The sequence below is a fragment of the Ascaphus truei genome, chromosome 3 (assembly GCF_040206685.1).
Source record: "Ascaphus truei isolate aAscTru1 chromosome 3, aAscTru1.hap1, whole genome shotgun sequence".
NCBI lineage: Eukaryota > Metazoa > Chordata > Amphibia > Anura > Ascaphidae > Ascaphus > Ascaphus truei.
Window position 1 is genome coordinate 229,875,416 of NC_134485.1, and position 17,774 is coordinate 229,893,189.

Consider the following 17,774-nt stretch of genomic DNA (forward strand, 5'->3'; position numbering starts at 1 on the left):
GGAGTGTTGTCTCATTAAGACGTGTTTATATTTGCTCTTGTCAGATACTGCCAATGAGCTGACAATCGCGGGGAGCGGGTGTTTGAAGTCCTTGTGGACCTTATTTGGGAGCCAGATCAGGTCCTGCAATGCTACCGGGGCACAGCAGGCCGCCTCCAGTTCCACCCATCGCCTCCGACTAGGGTGGGTGTGCCACTGGATAATTTGGGTCAATTGGGCCGCTCTGAAGTATGATAACAGGCAAGGTACCGCTAATCCTCCTCTTGTTGTGGGTCGAATTAGTGTGCTAGTTTTGATGCGGGGGGTTTTATTACCCCAGACAAACTTCACCATTGCGGACTGTAACCGAAGGATCTCTTCCCTGATTATAGGGACCCTGAAGAGTCTGAAATAGGTACAGAATTCTGGGAAGGAGATTCATTTTTAGAGATTGAATCCTACCAATCCAGGATATGTTGTACCCTGCCCATTTCCCGAGATCTTCCTTCAGTGTCCGTATTAGTCTGGGGTAATTTGCCTTATAAAGGGTGCCTGATTGCTTCGTGATATTTATCCCTAAGTATTTTATGGAGGAGGTTTGCCATTTGAATTCAAAATTCACCGTGATCAGTTTCTCGGTGGCCTTAGGTAAATTGATATTTAGGGCTTCTGATTTTGTCTGGTTAATCTTGAACCCAGATATCGCATTAAATTCCCCTAGCAATTGAAAGACGTTCAGCAGAGAGGTGAGGGGCTGTGATATCGTGAGTATCACGTCATCAGCGTACAGGGCCACCTTATGTGGCTGGTCACTAATTTGGATTCCTGCTATATTCGGGCTGACGCGGATGTGCGCCGCTAGGGGTTCGATGCATAGCGCAAAGAGAAGGGGTGACAGAGGACAGCCATGTCTGGTGCCGCTCTTAATCCGGAATTCTTCCGAGGGGAAGCCCTGGTGTCTGACCTTCGCCATCGGTCCCCGATACAGAGCGAGAATTGCCTCTATCATTCTCCCACCCAAGCCAAACGCCCCCAGCGTCTCTCTCAAGTAGGGCCAATCAATTCTGTCGAACGCTTTTTCTGCATCTAAACTAAGCACCATAGACGGGATATGTTTTTTTTGCGCCAAATCAATCAAATCTAGAATCCGTCTGGTGTTATCAGCTGCTTGTCGACCACATATGAACCCCACTTGATCAGGATGGACCAACTTGGACAACACCTGGTTAAGGCGGTTAGCTAAAAGTTTGGAAAAGATTTTTGTATCTGAGTTTATTAACGAGATAGGCCTCTAGCTTTTACAGTCCGCTGGGTCCTTTCCCTGTTTGTGGATTACTGAGATAGACGCCTGGAGCATCGAGCTCGGGATGGGGGCACCATCCAGGAAGGAATTACACAGTTTTAGTAAATGAGGAGCTAATATTTTGCGGAATTTCTTATAATAGAGATTGGAAAAGCCATCCGGGCCTGGGGCCTTGGCTGCTTTCAATGACTTCATTACCTCTAGGAGTTCCTCGATAGTAAAATCTGCCTGCAGTGCGTCCCTCTCCTCTCTGGTCACTTTAGGCAATTGAGCCTCTATTAAGAACGTCTTTAATCGTGCTTTTGTGGTTGGCGTGTGTGCCACCTTCGCCCCATCGTAAAGGGTTTCATAGTATGTTTTAAATTCATTCACTATTTTTTGGGGGTCAGAGGTCAGATCCCCCTGCTCTGGTCGAATTGTCTGGATTTGGGAGACTTGGTTTTTGTCTCTTAGTTTGTTGGCAAGTAGGGTATCTGGCTTGTTTGCCTTCTCAAAAAACTTCCGCTTAGACCATGTCAGCTCCGTTTCAGCACGGGAGGTCAGTAAGATATTAAGTTTGGTTTTAGTGTCTAGCAACTCCTTAAGGGTCATTGCATCTTTGTTATTTTTATGCCGAGCTGAGAGGACTGCTAATTCTGCTTGTAGCTGATTGATTTTTTTGTCCTTCTCCCTCTTTCGCCTGCTTGCAATCCTTATGAGCTCTCCTCTCAGAGTCGCCTTATGGGCTTCCCATAGGGTGGCCTGCGAAGTCACGCTTCCTGTATTCTCTTGAAAATATTCCCTGATTCTATCCCCTACATTTTGTGCAATTTCGGGGATTTTTAGTAAAACGTCATTAAGTTTCCAGTTCGCTCCTGGTCTGTCTAGCATAAAATCGGAGCACCGCAGCTCTATCGGCGCATGATCTGACCATGAAATATCATGGATGCCCGAGTGGGAGATCTGTGAAACTATTCTACTGGATACAAAGAGGTAGTCTATCCTACTATATCTGTCATGCGGGTGGGAGTAGAATGTAAATCCTTTGTCCTGTCGGTGCTGTTCCCGCCATATATCTAAAAGGTTATTCGTTCTCAGCCCTTTATTCCAGGTTTGTCTGACCTTTGAGTTAGCTTTGCCGCTCGGGGTGCATCTATCCATTACTGGATCTAGTGTCTGATTAAAATCGCCCCCTAGTATGACGCATCCCTGTGTTATCCTCCGGAGGACGGAGAAGAACCTTTCCAGGAAAGCTTCTGTGCCTTCACTTGGCGCATAAACGTTTGCCAATGTGATCGGCTGACCTCTTATTTCGCCGCTTATAATCAGAAATCGGCCGTTGTGGTCTTTTTTAATGGTCTTAATCGCAAAGGGCAAAACGGTTATGCAGTAGAATGGCTACTCCTCTTTTTTTTTTGCTGGCTGAAGCTGAGAACCAATTCCTAAACCTATAATCAATATATTTTGGTGAACTAGATTTGGAAAAATGTGTTTCTTGTAATAGAATTATGTCGGGGTCTGTTTTCTTGTAGTCCGCCATGGCTAGTCTGCGCTTCACTAGGCTATTAAAGCCTTTCACATTGTGTGAAATGATAGTGATCTCTTTATTCATGAGTGTATTTCCAAACCTTGTCTCTTTTGTAGTCAATCGTCGGAGCCCATGGTGTCAGCGACGTGGGTCCTTTGTTTCTTTCTGGGGTTTCGTACTGCCGCCTGGAAGAACGAGGGAAAGTACACACTCTATGTTGGCTTTCTCTCTGATCTGCGTGCAAGGGTATTCCTTACTCACAGACGGAAGCCTCCGGATCCGACTTCTCTCTTCAGAGACCTGTAGCTGCGGGATGGGGAAACAGAGGAGGACACATAGGGGGGACACAAAAATGCACATGACACACATTAGAACTTTTAATAACTGTCCGGTGGATGGGCGAGAACTAGCTCCCCCAATCCCCTTCTTTGCCTCACTTAGGCGTGCAGCCTGAACGGAGTCTGGGATGGCCCTCCATCCCCCTCTCCTGTCTCGAGTGGCTGGCCTAAGGGGATCTTTCATGGGCCGCTCACGGGGCTTCTCCCCTGCGCCCATGTGGAGACTCATGTTCGAGGCTTTCGTGAGGGGCAACATCCCTCCCCCTCCCTTGTCCGTGCTGTCTACTGTTGTAACGCCAACCTTGTAATTATCTAAGCTATAGCTTTAAATCTTTACTCGCAACATAACCTGTGGGATATAAGATATAACTTGTAACTGCTTGCCACTGTTCTCCTGCAGTTCGTGACTCTACTATGGTATGTGTGGTGCTGCCCCGGGGTTGAGCCCTACCTTGGCCCTCCACCAACCGTCCCTGATTATCTGATTGTGTCCCCTTAACCTATATGAGTGGTCTGCATGTTGTTGCTCTGCCTGCTTCTCTCTAGTGTGGTGTGCGCTCTGCAATGTCTCTTTAGCTAATATCCCCGACTCTTTCATGCGTAGCTAGCTAAACTCCCTCTCCGTTGTTTCTGCTGGCAATCGGCGTCTGTCCCCGGGCGGGCCACGTCCGGGGCCTCGGTTTGCCGTTCTGCCTGCAGTGCGCCTCCGCACTGTGAGTGGGTGGCCGGCTGCGCTGTAACAATCGCTGCTTCCCACGTGACTTGTGCATCTCCTGACGCCTGCTGCTGACGACTTCCGGTTTCGCTCGTCTGACCCCTCCAAGATGGCGTCCGCTTCACTTCCGATGACGTCTTTCCGGTGGGCGCCATTTGCCCTTCACCAGCCCGCGGGAGAGGACGCCTCCTCTCCTGTTCCCGCGCTGAAGAGCGCTCCACTTCCGCAACGAAGCCTTGTGGTGGGGCTGCTTCTGCGGCGCCATGCTGGAAGGCGTGCGTTTCACTGCAGCCGGCCATTTTCATCTCCAGGTAAGGTTTTAAGGCTTTCAGGTTTTTGGACTTTCAGGGTTGTTTTTTCAGTAGCTGGTGTCACAGGACTCTGTAGACACGGGGCTCACATCAGGTTTAACAGCCCAGCACACACTTTGGCAACAGCAGTGGTTAACCGAACTCGGAAGGGATTCATGAGGTGGCAAGCTCTCTTTTTATTAACCCATCGGGCAAACCGCAACCCAAACTTGCAAACTTTCTGAGAGATCTGACATTTTCCTCAGATCTCTGCGGGGACTACAGGCTCTCGGGGTGATTTGGATGACCCGGCTGTCCTCCATTCTGCTTCTTCCTCCCGTTCTTCCCTCCTGGGGCTTTTTGAAGGGCCGTCTTTCAGGCCCAATTTATTGAGGAAGTCCTCTTTCTCTTCTATCTCTTTCATTGATATGACCCTCCCGTTTTTTATAACCATTAGGCCAAACGGGAAGGTCCAACGATAACGTACTGCCCGGTCCCTCAACAGTCTAGTGACGGGCTGCAGTGCCCTTCTCCTTGCCAAGGTAAGCGGGGATAGGTCCTGGTATAGCTTCATCGTGGCCCCCTCGAACCGACAAGTACCCTCCGCTCTGGTGCACTTAAAGATAGCATCCCTGGTCTTAAAATAGTGCAGCCTGGCGATGACATCGCGCGGCTGCTCCATTGCTGCAGGACGGCTTCTGAGAGCTCTGTGGCAGCGATCCATGGCTCTTTCTGTTGCAGATAACTCAGGCAAGAGTGTCTCCAGCCACCTGGCAGTGAATGCCTCCACATCAGTTATTGTCTCTGGGATGCCGCGAATCCTAATATTGTTCCGGCGGTCCCGGTTCTCCGCATCCTCTCCATTATCTCCGCTATCTGGGTTTGCATGAATGCGGCTTTTTTGTCTGCCTTTTTAATTTGTTTTCTCGCGGTCGCCATTTTGTCCTCGAGGGCCCCCGTGCGCTCCCCTAAGCCCTGTACTTCTTGTTTTAAGTCCTGGAGCCCGACATATATCATGTTCTTCATATCCTGATATAACCGGTCAAAATCGCAGATGCGAACTGGCATCTGCGTGGGCTCAACTGAGGGGTCCTCTTCCCGGTCCGAATCGGAGCCTGCGGTTGATTCAGGTGCCATTGCTGTGCCGGCGCTCCGTGGAGTGGAACAGCCCAGGAATTTTCTCATATCTCCCTCTTTCTTTTTCCTGGGGTTGATCGGGGCCATCACGGGGGTTTCTGCCGTGCTGATACTGTATTTTAGGAGTTTTTTTGGTTGTCTGTTACTGCTTTTCTTAGGTTGTTAGTGGAGGTGGGGGACGGAGCTCAGATGCTATGCTGCCATCCACTCCAACCTCGCGCATGCGCCTCCCTGAAAGAACTTTTACTGTTTCAGTACGGTTTTACCCCTGAAGCCTACCGCGGTAAATTCCGGCAGGAAGAGAGGCAGCCCCAGGAGTCCTATGTTACCTACGTGACCTGCATGGCTTTGTATGGGATACGCTGGGTGGAGGGCTATGAGGCGCGGACTTACCAACGCCTGCTGGACCTCATCTTTCAGGAACAGCTCATGCAGCAGTGCCCGCCGGCGGTGAGGGTTTGGGTGTACGACAAGAAGCCCAAGACTTACCAGGAGGCGGCGAGGCTTGCTGACGACTATGTGGCCAGCTGAGCCCTGATGACCGCCAAAGCAGTAGCCAAGGCGGCAGTGGCGGCAGCACCGGCCAGAAAGTCTGCCAATACCCCCCAATGGACTCAGAGGCCACCTGCGGCAGCAGTCCACCGAAGGCGGGGGAGCTCCGGCACAAGCGCCGGTGCTACAACTGCAACCGCCATGGTCACATCAGACCAGATTGCCCAGAACCCCTGCGTTCCGGCAGACCCCATCAGGGGCAACGCACCCCAGCTGCGAAGCCGGTAGCCCACGTGTGGGTGGCTTCCACCAAATACTCCGAATCGGTCATGGAACCAACTCCCAGCAATACGTCCCATGCCACACCTGTCCCGGTTTCATCGGTGCCGACAGCCAGGAGTGGAGGACATCTCAGCGCGAACCTGCAGCAGACAGACGGCCGGAGCAGACATCTCACCCCGGTCACAGTCGGTGACCGGAAAGCAGTCGGCTTGCTGGATTCAGGAACTGCAGTGACCCTGGTCCGACCTGATAAGGTCCGGCCAGAGGAATTACTCCCAGGCCCTGGCATACAGATCACTGTGGCTGACGGAGAGCCACGTTTCCTGCAAGTGGCCAGAATCTTTTTGGATTGGGGGCAGGGCCAGGGTGTGCGGGAGGTGGGGGTTTTACCCGGTTTGGATGCCGATGTTCTTCTTGGCAACGATCTGGGACCAATGACCTGCACCTATGACCGAGTGCCCAAGCCCGCTGCAGTGGCGGCGGTTACCCGGAGCCAGACAGCGGCAATGGCAGCGGCGCCAGTCCCCCAGCCTTTGGGACCAACGTTAGTGGAGGGCGCAGAGGAGCCCGGGGAGGTAAGCCAGGATCAGTTGCAACCACAGACTGACTTACTGTTCCCCCTCACCCTTCCCCATTCTCCGGACAATGACATGACTGGGGGGTGGCCAGAATTAGGAGCCCAGTTTAGGGAGGCAGTGAAGACAGACCCTACCCTGGCAGGCGTGAGACTTCGGGCGTCTGAATCTCAGGCAGGGGAAGGCACTGAGCACTGCCTATGGTATAAGGGACTCCTGTACAGAGAAGAAGGGAACCCAGGGATAGAGGAGGGATTGACCGGTAAGCGACAGCTAGAAGTGCCCCAGGGGTACCGACAGCAACTGTTACGGGTAGCTCACTCTATTCCGTTAGCGGAACATCAGGGGGTCAACAGAACGCGAGCCCGGTTATTACAGCGTTACTACTAGCCGGGGGCATCTCGAGATGTAGGCACTTTCTGCCGCTCTTGTGATGCCTGCCAGCGAGTGGGTAAGGCGGGCGACTGTGTGAAGGCACCCCTGAAACCCCTACCGATAATAGCGGAACCCTTCCAGAAAGTAGCGATGGATCTTGTAGGACCCCTTATGATTCCTAGTAGGTCAGGGAAGCGCTACATCCTCACAGTGGTGGATTTTGCCAGCCGGTACCCTGAGGTGGTAGCGCTTGGCACCATAGATGCCAAGACAGTGGCAGCAGCTTTGCTGAACATTGATTCTAGGGTAGGTTTCCGTAGTGAGGTCCTAACCGATCAGGGGTCACAGTTCATGAGTGAACTGTTACATTGTCTCTGGGATGAATGCGGTGTACAGCACTGGCGCACTACCCCTTACCATCCCCAGACAAACGGATTATGTGAGAGGTTTAATGGTACCCTGAAGCAGATGCTTCTGAACTTTATAGAGGCGGAGGGGAAAGACTGGGAGATTCATTTACAGCACTTGCTGTTTGCCTACCGAGAGGTACCGCAGGAATCTACAGGCTTCTCCCCCTTCGAGCTACTATATGGCCGCAGGGTACGTGGACCTCTGGATCTATTCCCTGAGGGATGGGAAGGGGAGGCTACTGCTACTGATGCTTCAGTGATCCAGTATGTAGTAGATCTCCGAGACCTGTTAGAGATGCTCATGGGGGTGGCCCATGACCACCTCAGGGCCACTCAGACCAAGCAAAAGCAATGGTATGACCGGAATGCCCGTAGCAGGGAATTCATCCCAGGACAGCAGGTGCTTGTTCTCAAACCCACTCGGGAGAACAAGTTGATGGCTGCCTGGTCGGGACCGTACCCGGTCATCCGAAAAGTGAATGAGTACAACTATGTTGTACTCAATATGCTGAAAGAATACTGAGCACCGAGTATGGGAGCAGTAATGGCCATTTGTAGCCCACTGCTGGAGGATCCAGCGAGCAATGCTCTGCCTGATCTCCTAGGGGAGGCTAGGCAGGGAAACACTGTGGAGCAGGTTGAGATAGGGGCACAGTTGAGTGCTAGGCAGAAGGGAGAAGCCAGGGACATGCTAGCTAAGTTTAGGGCCCTCTTCACTGACATGCCAGGTACCACACATCTCACAAAACACCCAGTGCACACAGGGGATCTGCAGCCTCTACATAAGCACGCTTATAGAGTGTCAGCAGAGGTCAAGACCAGTATGGAGAGGGAGATAGAGGAGATGCTGGCCCTAGGGGTAATTACTCCGTTCCAGAGTCCTTGGGCAAGCCCGGTAGTTCTAAGCCCTAAGAAGGACAAGACCACCCGGTTTTGTGTGGACTACCGCTTGCTCAACGCTGGGACGGTGTCAGATGCCTACCCCATGCCCTGCATGGATGAGTTACTGGATGAACTCGTGGGGGCAAGGTATCTGACCACTATGGATTTGAGCAAAGGCTATTGGCAAATCCCACTGACCCTGGAGGCTAGGGAGAAGTCAGCATTCATCACTCTAAGTGGCCTCTATGAGTTTTTGGTGATGCCATTTGGGATGAAGAATGCCCCGGATACCTTCCAACACCTGGTCAATAGGTTACTGGAAGGGATGCAGAGCTATGCCAGGGCTTACTTAGATGACATTGCTGTCTTTAGTAATTCCTGGGACTCCCACTTAGGACATGTAGCTGCGGTGCTGGATAGGATCAGGGAGGCTGGGCTTACCTTGAAACCCACTAAGTGTATGGTAGGGATGGCAGAGGTCCTGTACTTAGGGCACAGGGTGGGTGGAGGGTACCTCAAACCAGAGCCAGCTAAGGTAGAAGCCATAGTTCAGTGGCCTGTTCCAAAAACCAAGAAACCGGTCATGACATTTTTGGGCACCGCAGGGTACTATAGGAAGTTTGTCCCACAGTACAGCGCCGTGGCCAAACCCCTGACTGATTTGACTAAGAAGCAACTGCCTGTGCTTATCACCTGGACTGCTGCCTGTGAAACTGCTTTCCAGGCACTGAAAACTGCGCTTGCTGGGGCCCCCATACTGGCTGCCCCAGACTATACCAAACATTTCCTCATACAGACTGATGCCTCGGACTATGGCATTGGGGCTGTGTTGAGCCAAGTGGGGGACGACGGTAGAGAGCACCCTGTGATGTACCTCAGCCGAAAACTACTCTCCAGAGAGGTGGCCTATGCCACCATTGAGAAAGAGTGTTTGGCCATTGTGTGGGCACTCAAAAAAACTCCAGCCCTACGTGTATGGAAGGGCTTTCACGGTCCTCACAGACCACAACCCCCTGAGTTGGCTGCAGAGGGCATCAGGGGAGAATGCCAAGTTGCTAAGGTGGAGCTTGGCCTTGCAAGAGTTTGAGTTTACTATTCAGCACAAAAAGGGTAGTGAAAACAGCAATGCTGATGGACTTTCACGTCTGGATTGCTGGAGAATTGCTAGCTGATACTTCTCCATCCCCCTAACCCTAAGTAAGTGTTACCTTCTTGTCTGTTAATTGTACTATATTGCTGTGTTCACCTTTTTAAGGAATAAATTATATTTTATTATATCTAAGCCTCGTTCAGTTCAACCCAGATATTTGGTGTTCATTATATCTTGTCATAAGCTACCGTGACACCCCCTCCTTCCCTCCTCCCTCTTTTCCCCCTCCCTCCTCCCTCTTTTCCCCCCTCCCTCCTCCCTCTTTTCCCCCCTCCCTCCCTCCTCCCTCTTTTCCCCCCTCCCTCCCTCCTCCCTCTTTTCCCCCCTCCCTCCCTCCTCCCTCTTTTCCCCCCTCCCTCCCTCCTCCCTCTTTTCCCTTCTCCCTCCCCCCTCCCTCCCTCTTTATGCTCCCTCCCCCTCCTCCCCTCTCCCTCCTCCCCTCTCACTCCTCCATCCCCCCCATGGAGGGGGACCTCCTTCATCATCCTGCTCAGCTTCAATGGCACTATCTTCCTCCATTCCCACTGTCCTGCTACGCAATGACAGCCAGTCATTGTGCTCCTCCACTCCTGCCACCACCCAAAATATGCCACCCTAGATGACCAACTAAATCGCCTAGTGGTTGCATTGGCCACGTATACTATATGTACTTTCTCTTTTATTGAAGTGTTTTTGTTTTGTTTTTAGAAGATAAACATTAAAATATTAAATTAATAAAGTTATCTTAAACAGAAACTAATATTGCACACTGGAAGGGCCGTGAGGTCAAATGTCCCTCCCTCTCTGCAACTAAATACTCCCTGCAAAGCCGTCCCTAAACCAGAGAAACCCAACCCCTAACTTAACCCTTCCCTTCCTGGGGCATAGTGTTGCGACCCAATATGGACGAGGGAAGGGCAGGGAGGCGGGTACAGGTGCCATGGTGCCCCCACCCGCCCACATGAGCCAACAAACGATAGAATAATTTTCAAGGTTCTTGTAATGTGGTCGCATTTTTCAAAGTTTAGAATGTAAAACAGATGTTCATTATAAGTATGTGCAAGCCAATTATGCATCAATCATACAAATTAAAGTTTTCACAAATTTAAAGTGTCCTCGAGAATAATTTATTCAAAGGATAAGCTTTTTGTCAAACATCAAAAAATAATAAGCATTTTAGTGGCTCACAGTGAAGAGCTTTCATCTGTACTGCCTCTTTTTATCTCCAATATTATTCCTTTTATGTTGTGAAGAAAGGAACTGCAGACATTTAATGGATAAACACATTTGTTTGAGATCGCATTTGTCCTTGACAAGAATACCACCTGAATACTACTTTTTGCGGGCGCATTGCCGGGGTTAATGCAGATTCTTTCTTAGAATAAGCAGAATAGCCAACGGGCAATCATACAGTAATCTGTTTCATAACCGTGAACATATCTCTCTGCTTATAAGCATTGCATTTTTCTGGTGTTTTTTGTGAACACAATGTTAAATTGTGTTTATTCTGACTTAAAACTGACACTTGAAATACTCTGAACTTCCACTTCTTACAGCCCATCCTTTGATTCGATTGATTATACGTAATCTATACTTTTTATGCTAGATGTGCTGATAATGATCATTGCTGCATTTGTGCCCAGAATATCTAAACATATAGCTGTGTTTCTTCATCATTTTAGGCCTATGCAAAAAAAGCAGCTCTGAAAGGTGGTTTGGATAAAACTGTGAGTCTTCGAAAGGATTTGTCAGAAATGCAAGAATGGATATCACAAGCTGAAGAAGAGTATTTGGAAAGGGATTTTGAATATAAGACATCGGAAGAGTTACAAAATGCATTAGAAGAGCTAAAGGTACAGTAATACGCAAGGCTACTTTAATAAATGTTTCGATTTTATTCCTTAGCAGTTTTCAAAAGCAGCGTACTTGCTAAATGGTATTTTTAGGAAACAGAGTTGTTTTCAAATCTAATTTTCTCATTTGAGCACACAGTGACACGGCTTTGTTTTGCTTTATTTGCACTAATTAGATTATTTGCTGTCAACTGTTGCTTTAATTAAGAACCAGTCTCCAAGAAAGTAATTCATTGGGATAGTTAGCAACCAGGTAATTACTTGATAACTGTAGGTGATGCTGTTGTGATGTGCCAGCCAATACATTATGGAAAAGGATTGCTTTCCCAGGCCTTGTTTTTACATGGGTCAGTGATTGTGAACTGTAGCTGAAGGCAAGTGATTAGCTATTTTATGCGTCAGTGTTTGTTTTTTTTCCTATAAAGGAGAAGTTTAGCACTCAAGTAATGATCTGGCAATAGCTCATTCTATTACTAATAATACAAATTACTCCGGAGAAAAAAAAGAAAACAAACAGCCTAATGAGAATTTGGACAGTTTGTTCGAAACCTGAGCAAATAAATACTAAATTAATTAAAATATGACCGGAATGCGGTACTAATTGGATTTATAAAGCAGGTGTTAGTTACACAGCCAGAGGACTGGTGGTCCAGCACTTCCAAACAAATAGATGCTAATTTGTGAAGTAAATAAATGTATAAGACAGTTGCAAACTGAGTCGACTCCGTGTCCGGAATATACAGCTGATATACAGTGTAGTGGAATGCTGACCAGAAAGTGAATGACATTTCTAGCACTTGAATCCTTAAAGATTATACAATGGTTTAAAATAAATCGAAAACAAGCCAACCTTCCAGTCATGTACGGTATGGTTTTTGACTGGGCCTGCTGGCATGTATTTTGTCTTATGCAATATTGGGGTTTTGGCATGTTTTAACTACCAGAATCATTTTTGTCTGATTCAGGGAAATTAATTAGGAATTGTTTGCTAAATTGGAGCATACTTCGCTTGGATGGTCAGAGAAGTTATTTTAGATATGTCATTGTAACAGAGAAAAAGGATGAAAAATATGCGGAAAATATAGAATATATTTAAAGAGGGTTAGTACATTCTATTTTTTTAATTAGAGTCAAGGTATTCACTATGTAGTATATTAGTGGTTGGTGGGGTTTGTGTTTATTTGTGTGTGTATATATATATATATATACACACCCACAAATAAACACAAAACCCACCAACCACTAATATATATATATATATATATATATATATATATATATATATATATATATATATATATATAATTTATTTTTGACAGCATAATGATGTCCAGAATTTGCAGAATTCACAAACTTGTGTTAAGATTTTGTCCATCTCTTATGGCATAGAAATAGTTATTTCCATTACCAAATACCCATCATCATTATCATCATAAATCAGTTTGTATAGCACTATTCACTATTATAATTACAACCATATTACAGTACACACATTCAAAACTTAATTTGCACTTTTTTAAGTCAACATTTTATTTAATGCTACATACAGCACCAGAGAAGTAAACCAACTCTGTTACTTGCCATGTCTTCTGCCATAATTCTGCCAAATTGTGCCTTTAACGGCAAGACACTTCCCTTGTAAAGAAGTCGTTGCCCAAACTTGTTTGCAGCCGTTTGTGATCCTGCGGACAAGTTGTGAAAGCTCTGCCTGTAAAAGTATTGCTGAGGTGGCCAGCGCTTTTTCTCTTTTGCATAATGGAACCAGCAACCTCAGCGCTGACCTCCTAAATCCGAGATGTACTCTTGTACAAGATCTGTGCTTTGCACGAACAGAAGCATTGTATCCCACTTAAAAAGCTAGATAATCTCTAGAATCTTATGGATAGAACAAAGGCTTTTTGTAATAATAAAAAAAAAGTTATAGAGCGTAGAAAAGATAACTTTAATTGTTAACTCATGTTTACAAAGAATGCAATATTTCATAATACCCAGGTCTCTGCTTCAGCCATGTTACTTTTTAAACATCAGTTAGCCATTAATAGGTAAAATGATAGGTGTGTAATCAGCGCTTGTGCAAATACAATATTAGATAATAAAAAACCTTTGATACAGAGTCCAATGGGTAGTCCTGGAGCTGCCTTAAAAAGATTATTCTGGTCCCTGATGAAGAGACATTATTTGTACTTTCGAAACGCGTTGGAAGGTTTGCTGGTACCGCTGAGCCACCGTAGCCGAGGACCAATACGGGTGACGTCATCACGCCGTGAGGATCGTGTGTATTCCAGGAAGCAGCGCTCACAGGAACACTGAATCGGATCCCCGGCAGCAGAAACGACTACATCACCAGGCGAACGGCGAGATCAACGGCCAAGACCACCAAAACCAAGTGCTTATATACTACTTACCTGTGGTGAGTAGGTTTTCAATTTTAGACCAGGCGGAGCAAAGAACGGAACTGTTAGACTAAGTTCCAAATCACAAGAGTGCGGATAGTGCCTAGGCACCTGTCCATCATTCATTTTATCATATTCTATGTATGTTTATAAATTGTAATCCATGGTTTTTTAACCTTGTTATTTTAATAATAAATTGCTCCTTCTTTGTATCATCCTGTTATCCCTTGGGTAATACACCATTGCAGGTCCCCTGCATGTTTTGTCTTTTTCTTTTCTCCTTTTCCTGAGGTCAAAGCTCATCAGAAGAAATTACAAATCCACTCATCTCAACCTCACCTCAGCGCCAGAAAAGATCATCTCCAGCCATCAGTTAGCCATTAAATGAATTACTTCTACCTTACTTTTTGTTTTTTGTTTTTAAATACAAAAGCCTTTTTTTTCTGTCTACTCTATGGGCTAAAAACGGGCTAAAAAGGTACCATACTATATTTGTGTAAAAAATCCTATAATTAGCAAACAACACAAAAGAGGAAATTATTCTATGAATGGTAAATTTGTGGCATACCCATTTAGGGCTATATATTCAAAGTTGTGCAAAGCCATAAAACAAAAAAGCCATGTCCATTCAAGTGAATGGCCCATAGCATGCCATCTGGTTTAGTACTGCTTAGAAAATATGACTCTTCTACAGTATATACAGTACTCCAAAGTGGCCATTCTGTCCATTTGCAGCTGATCATGCCCATTGAAGCCTTTGGGTATCGCTGCTTCAGCATTTAAAACATTACTCCCTTAGACGTTTTGAGGAGAATATGAGAAAAAAAATTACATTTTGCCCAAAACAATTGCACATAATCTACCACTTTAATTTTAATGTAATGTTTCTTGAGCATCTTGCAGAAATCAAAAGTGCCAGTTGCGAGCTCAATGGTAATTATGGATTGTGAGAGTTATTCATTGAAATGTGATAGTGATTATCAGGCACTACCACATGGATACTCGCATTCAAGTCAAACACACGGACGGAGAGCCCCCTAAAAATCATAATTTCAATAAAATGCCTGACTTTGTTAATTTCCTTTGTTTTGTCTTATTCTCTATTGTTTATCTGAAGAATATTGTCCTATTTTTCCAAGCGCTTGAAACAACATCAGGTTATGGAGTACCAGTACTCCTCATGTTTTTCCCATTACTTTATCATCTGCGCTAGATTGGGAAATGTAGATTAAATGCATTGTTGCCATTAACATTATAGAATTATGGATGCAGACTATTTCTCTAGATTTCCGTGTATAGTAAATGACGTGCTAAAAAGGCACATTCTTTTTTTTTCCCCCTTTCATTTGCAATATTCTCCAAGCACCAAGCAGAAAATCTCTTTGCTTCTACTCTACATTCTTCAGGATACGAGAACTTGGTGTATTTGTTTGCTACATTATTTGAATGCTAGCATCTTTAATGTATGACTATTGTAGCCCTGTTTGGTTTGGGCTATCAGTCTGCTCTCCTCCTGACAGTAATCCCTGGTAAGGGCAGGTTTGCCAGGAGTGATCATGGGTTTCCCCCACCTGTCTGCAGCCCAGTGAGTCACAGAGAAGGTAGTGTAATCAAGCCTGGTGTCCAATCAGGGACAAGGGGCTGGTTCTTAATGGATCTGTACTTAAGGGGCTGCATTTCCTGAATTTAGTTAGTTGCCTCTACCGTGAGGGAGGCTGGTCTACCCGAGAGCAGTGTGCAGGGCTCTGCACACTGTGTGCCCTCCCTTAGGGAAGCATTGGGAGAATGTACCCCTTACTCTATCAGAGAGTCAGGGAAGAGCTAGGACTGCTTCTGGTGCCCGCTGGCTGGGAGTTTAGTCCTGGGACATCCTGAGGGGGCAGGCCCTAGTTCTACTGAGTGACTGCTCTGCTGTGTGCATACTGAATAAATAAATACTGTTTAATATACTTCTGTCCTGAGATTTAAATCTATTAGGAAGAAGGAGAAAGACTCTCACGCAGAGATTTCACCCCATATCCTGGGGCTTCAAGAGATTGAGGCGCTGTCACCGTGAGTACGAGTCAGGTTATATCCCAGAAGCCTGTCCTGTTGCGATCCCCTGCTATCATGTGGGAGACTCAGGGCTACTGTTTATCTGCAGGTATGCACCACAATACTCCAAGTAACCAGCGTAGCTTTCTCCATAATAGACCCTATCTGCGATTGAGGAGGGGGAACAGGGTTACATTTGGAGTCGCTGCTGAGATGCTGAGAACATCAGGACGGGCTTTCAGCGAAGCAGAACTAAAAGTTCAGAATGTATGCTTCCAGAGCAAGTGCTAAGGAAAGAGGGAATCTAGGTGTAGTCAGGAGGCACGTAAACCTCGCAAAGCACGACCTAGACTAGCCCTAAAGGGGTGAATAGATCTGGAGACAAGGCTATAGCTGTTTTAGTCAAACCTGAGGAAGGTAATCAGGATTTCTAGAAGGAGGTGTACCTGGGTGTTCCAGGAGCCACTGAGGGAAGGATCTGCGAGGTACTGAAAGCCAAGATGGGAAGATGCCCAAGTACTGCAGGTAGAAGTCCAGAGTCCTGCTAGCCAGTAACAAGACTATCACCAAAGAGCACTTGTATTGGTCTGCAATTGTTTGCAGTATGCTGCATGAGGGAGTTCTGTCAGCCTGGGGTATAGTGATGTCCCACTGTTCAGAATTTACCATGAATTGCAGTCGTAGCAGGAGAGCGGGGCCCCTACCAAATTGTGAGGTTAGCTCTATGCTGAAGCACATTAGTTCACATAAGATGGCGACTACCCAGCAAGGGAGTAAATGGCGTGGACTAAATGATCTAAAATGGTGGTTCCCGCCAAGTCTGGATGGCGCACGTGCTGCGTGTAACCATGCTGCAAGAAAATTATTTGCAAAACTCTGTCTGGGTCTGGCGCGACAGCCAGAGCCCCACCTTTGCAAGATGGGTGGCGCGAAAGCAGGAGCCGCGCCTACCTGCTCCGGGACTGGCTCAGAGTAGAGCCAGGGCCAAACCCTGATGCCGAGTGCCCCTCCTCTAATCTCCACCAGAATGAGGGGGCACAAAGAGAGCCAATCCCAGAGCTCTATCCAGGCTGAAGGAGGAGCCGGATGTGAGCTGCCGCACTCCCAGTCCTTCCTAGCTGGCGAGCAAGAAGGAACTGTTTGTCGAGCTCTTGTATCCACAACTGCCCGAGCTACAGAAAATATGGCTGCGTGTCAGCTAACCACCTACCAACTTCCAGGAGGCTTCCTGGTGGTGGAAGTAGGAGGTCGAGAGTTCCTAAGGTCTGTGCCTGCAGTGCAGATTAACTGGGGATGAGGCCAATACTACTGTGAGGTGTCCGCAGCGTGGAATATTCTATCTATGGCCGGTAGAACCGTTCCCGTCAGTTGTTGCCCAGCCGGACGGCTCGAAAGCAACGCTAATCGAAGTGGATATCCTCGAGATTACCACCCACGTGGGCCCGTGGGCCCTACCTGGTGTTCCAGAGGGTCCGTGTATCCCGGTTCCAGAGGCAGAAACCGTGATGGCGGAACCCAAGAAGGTAACTGCCCAGGGAGAATGGGGATCACTACCACTGGTGGTACCGGAGCGGGACCGCTTCGTTCCAATTGCTGCCAGTGAATGCGAGGGGCCCCAATGACGTTCCACTGCGGATGTTTCCCTGCCTCATTCGTCGGACGACGACCATGACAGACTGTCATCTGTGGTGATGCGCCAATCAACGGAACACATCAACAGTGCTGCTAACAGACGTTCACTGACCTGTGATGTGTAGCTGGTGAGCCAGATGTTCCACGACAGCAGGCGCTGGTGTGTAGAAGCCCCACGGCCGTGGAGGCTCCCAGTGTCGTCGAGGAGTTACATGAGGCTACTCCAAAGGACCGGACGACCATCGCGAGCCAGCGGAGCAATGAGAAACCATCCACTTACTCCCGACAGGCTGCTGCGGAGGAGTCCGGAGACGAGGCCCAGCCTGGCGCCTACTTCAGAGTGAAGGACCACACCAACTTCCGGTGTCGCGCCCTGTGGATGATGAATTTCTGGTGCGGGACCTGGACCTGTACCGGGATTCCGCGACGTCTGCTGGTGATGACCTCA

The 17,774-nt window shown here is 47.7% G+C and overlaps 1 protein-coding gene across 16 annotated transcripts in view; it reads left to right on the plus strand.

The window, feature by feature from the left end:
• Positions 1–17,774, plus strand: part of DMD (dystrophin) — a 2,761,517-nt gene that overhangs the window by 1,262,149 nt on the left and 1,481,594 nt on the right. For all 16 annotated transcript variants that reach the window (XM_075590265.1, XM_075590266.1, XM_075590270.1 and 13 more), the window contains one exon: positions 11,097–11,267. In XM_075590265.1, coding sequence (XP_075446380.1) covers positions 11,097–11,267 — 171 coding nt within the window. The remainder of the gene's footprint in view (positions 1–11,096; positions 11,268–17,774) is intronic.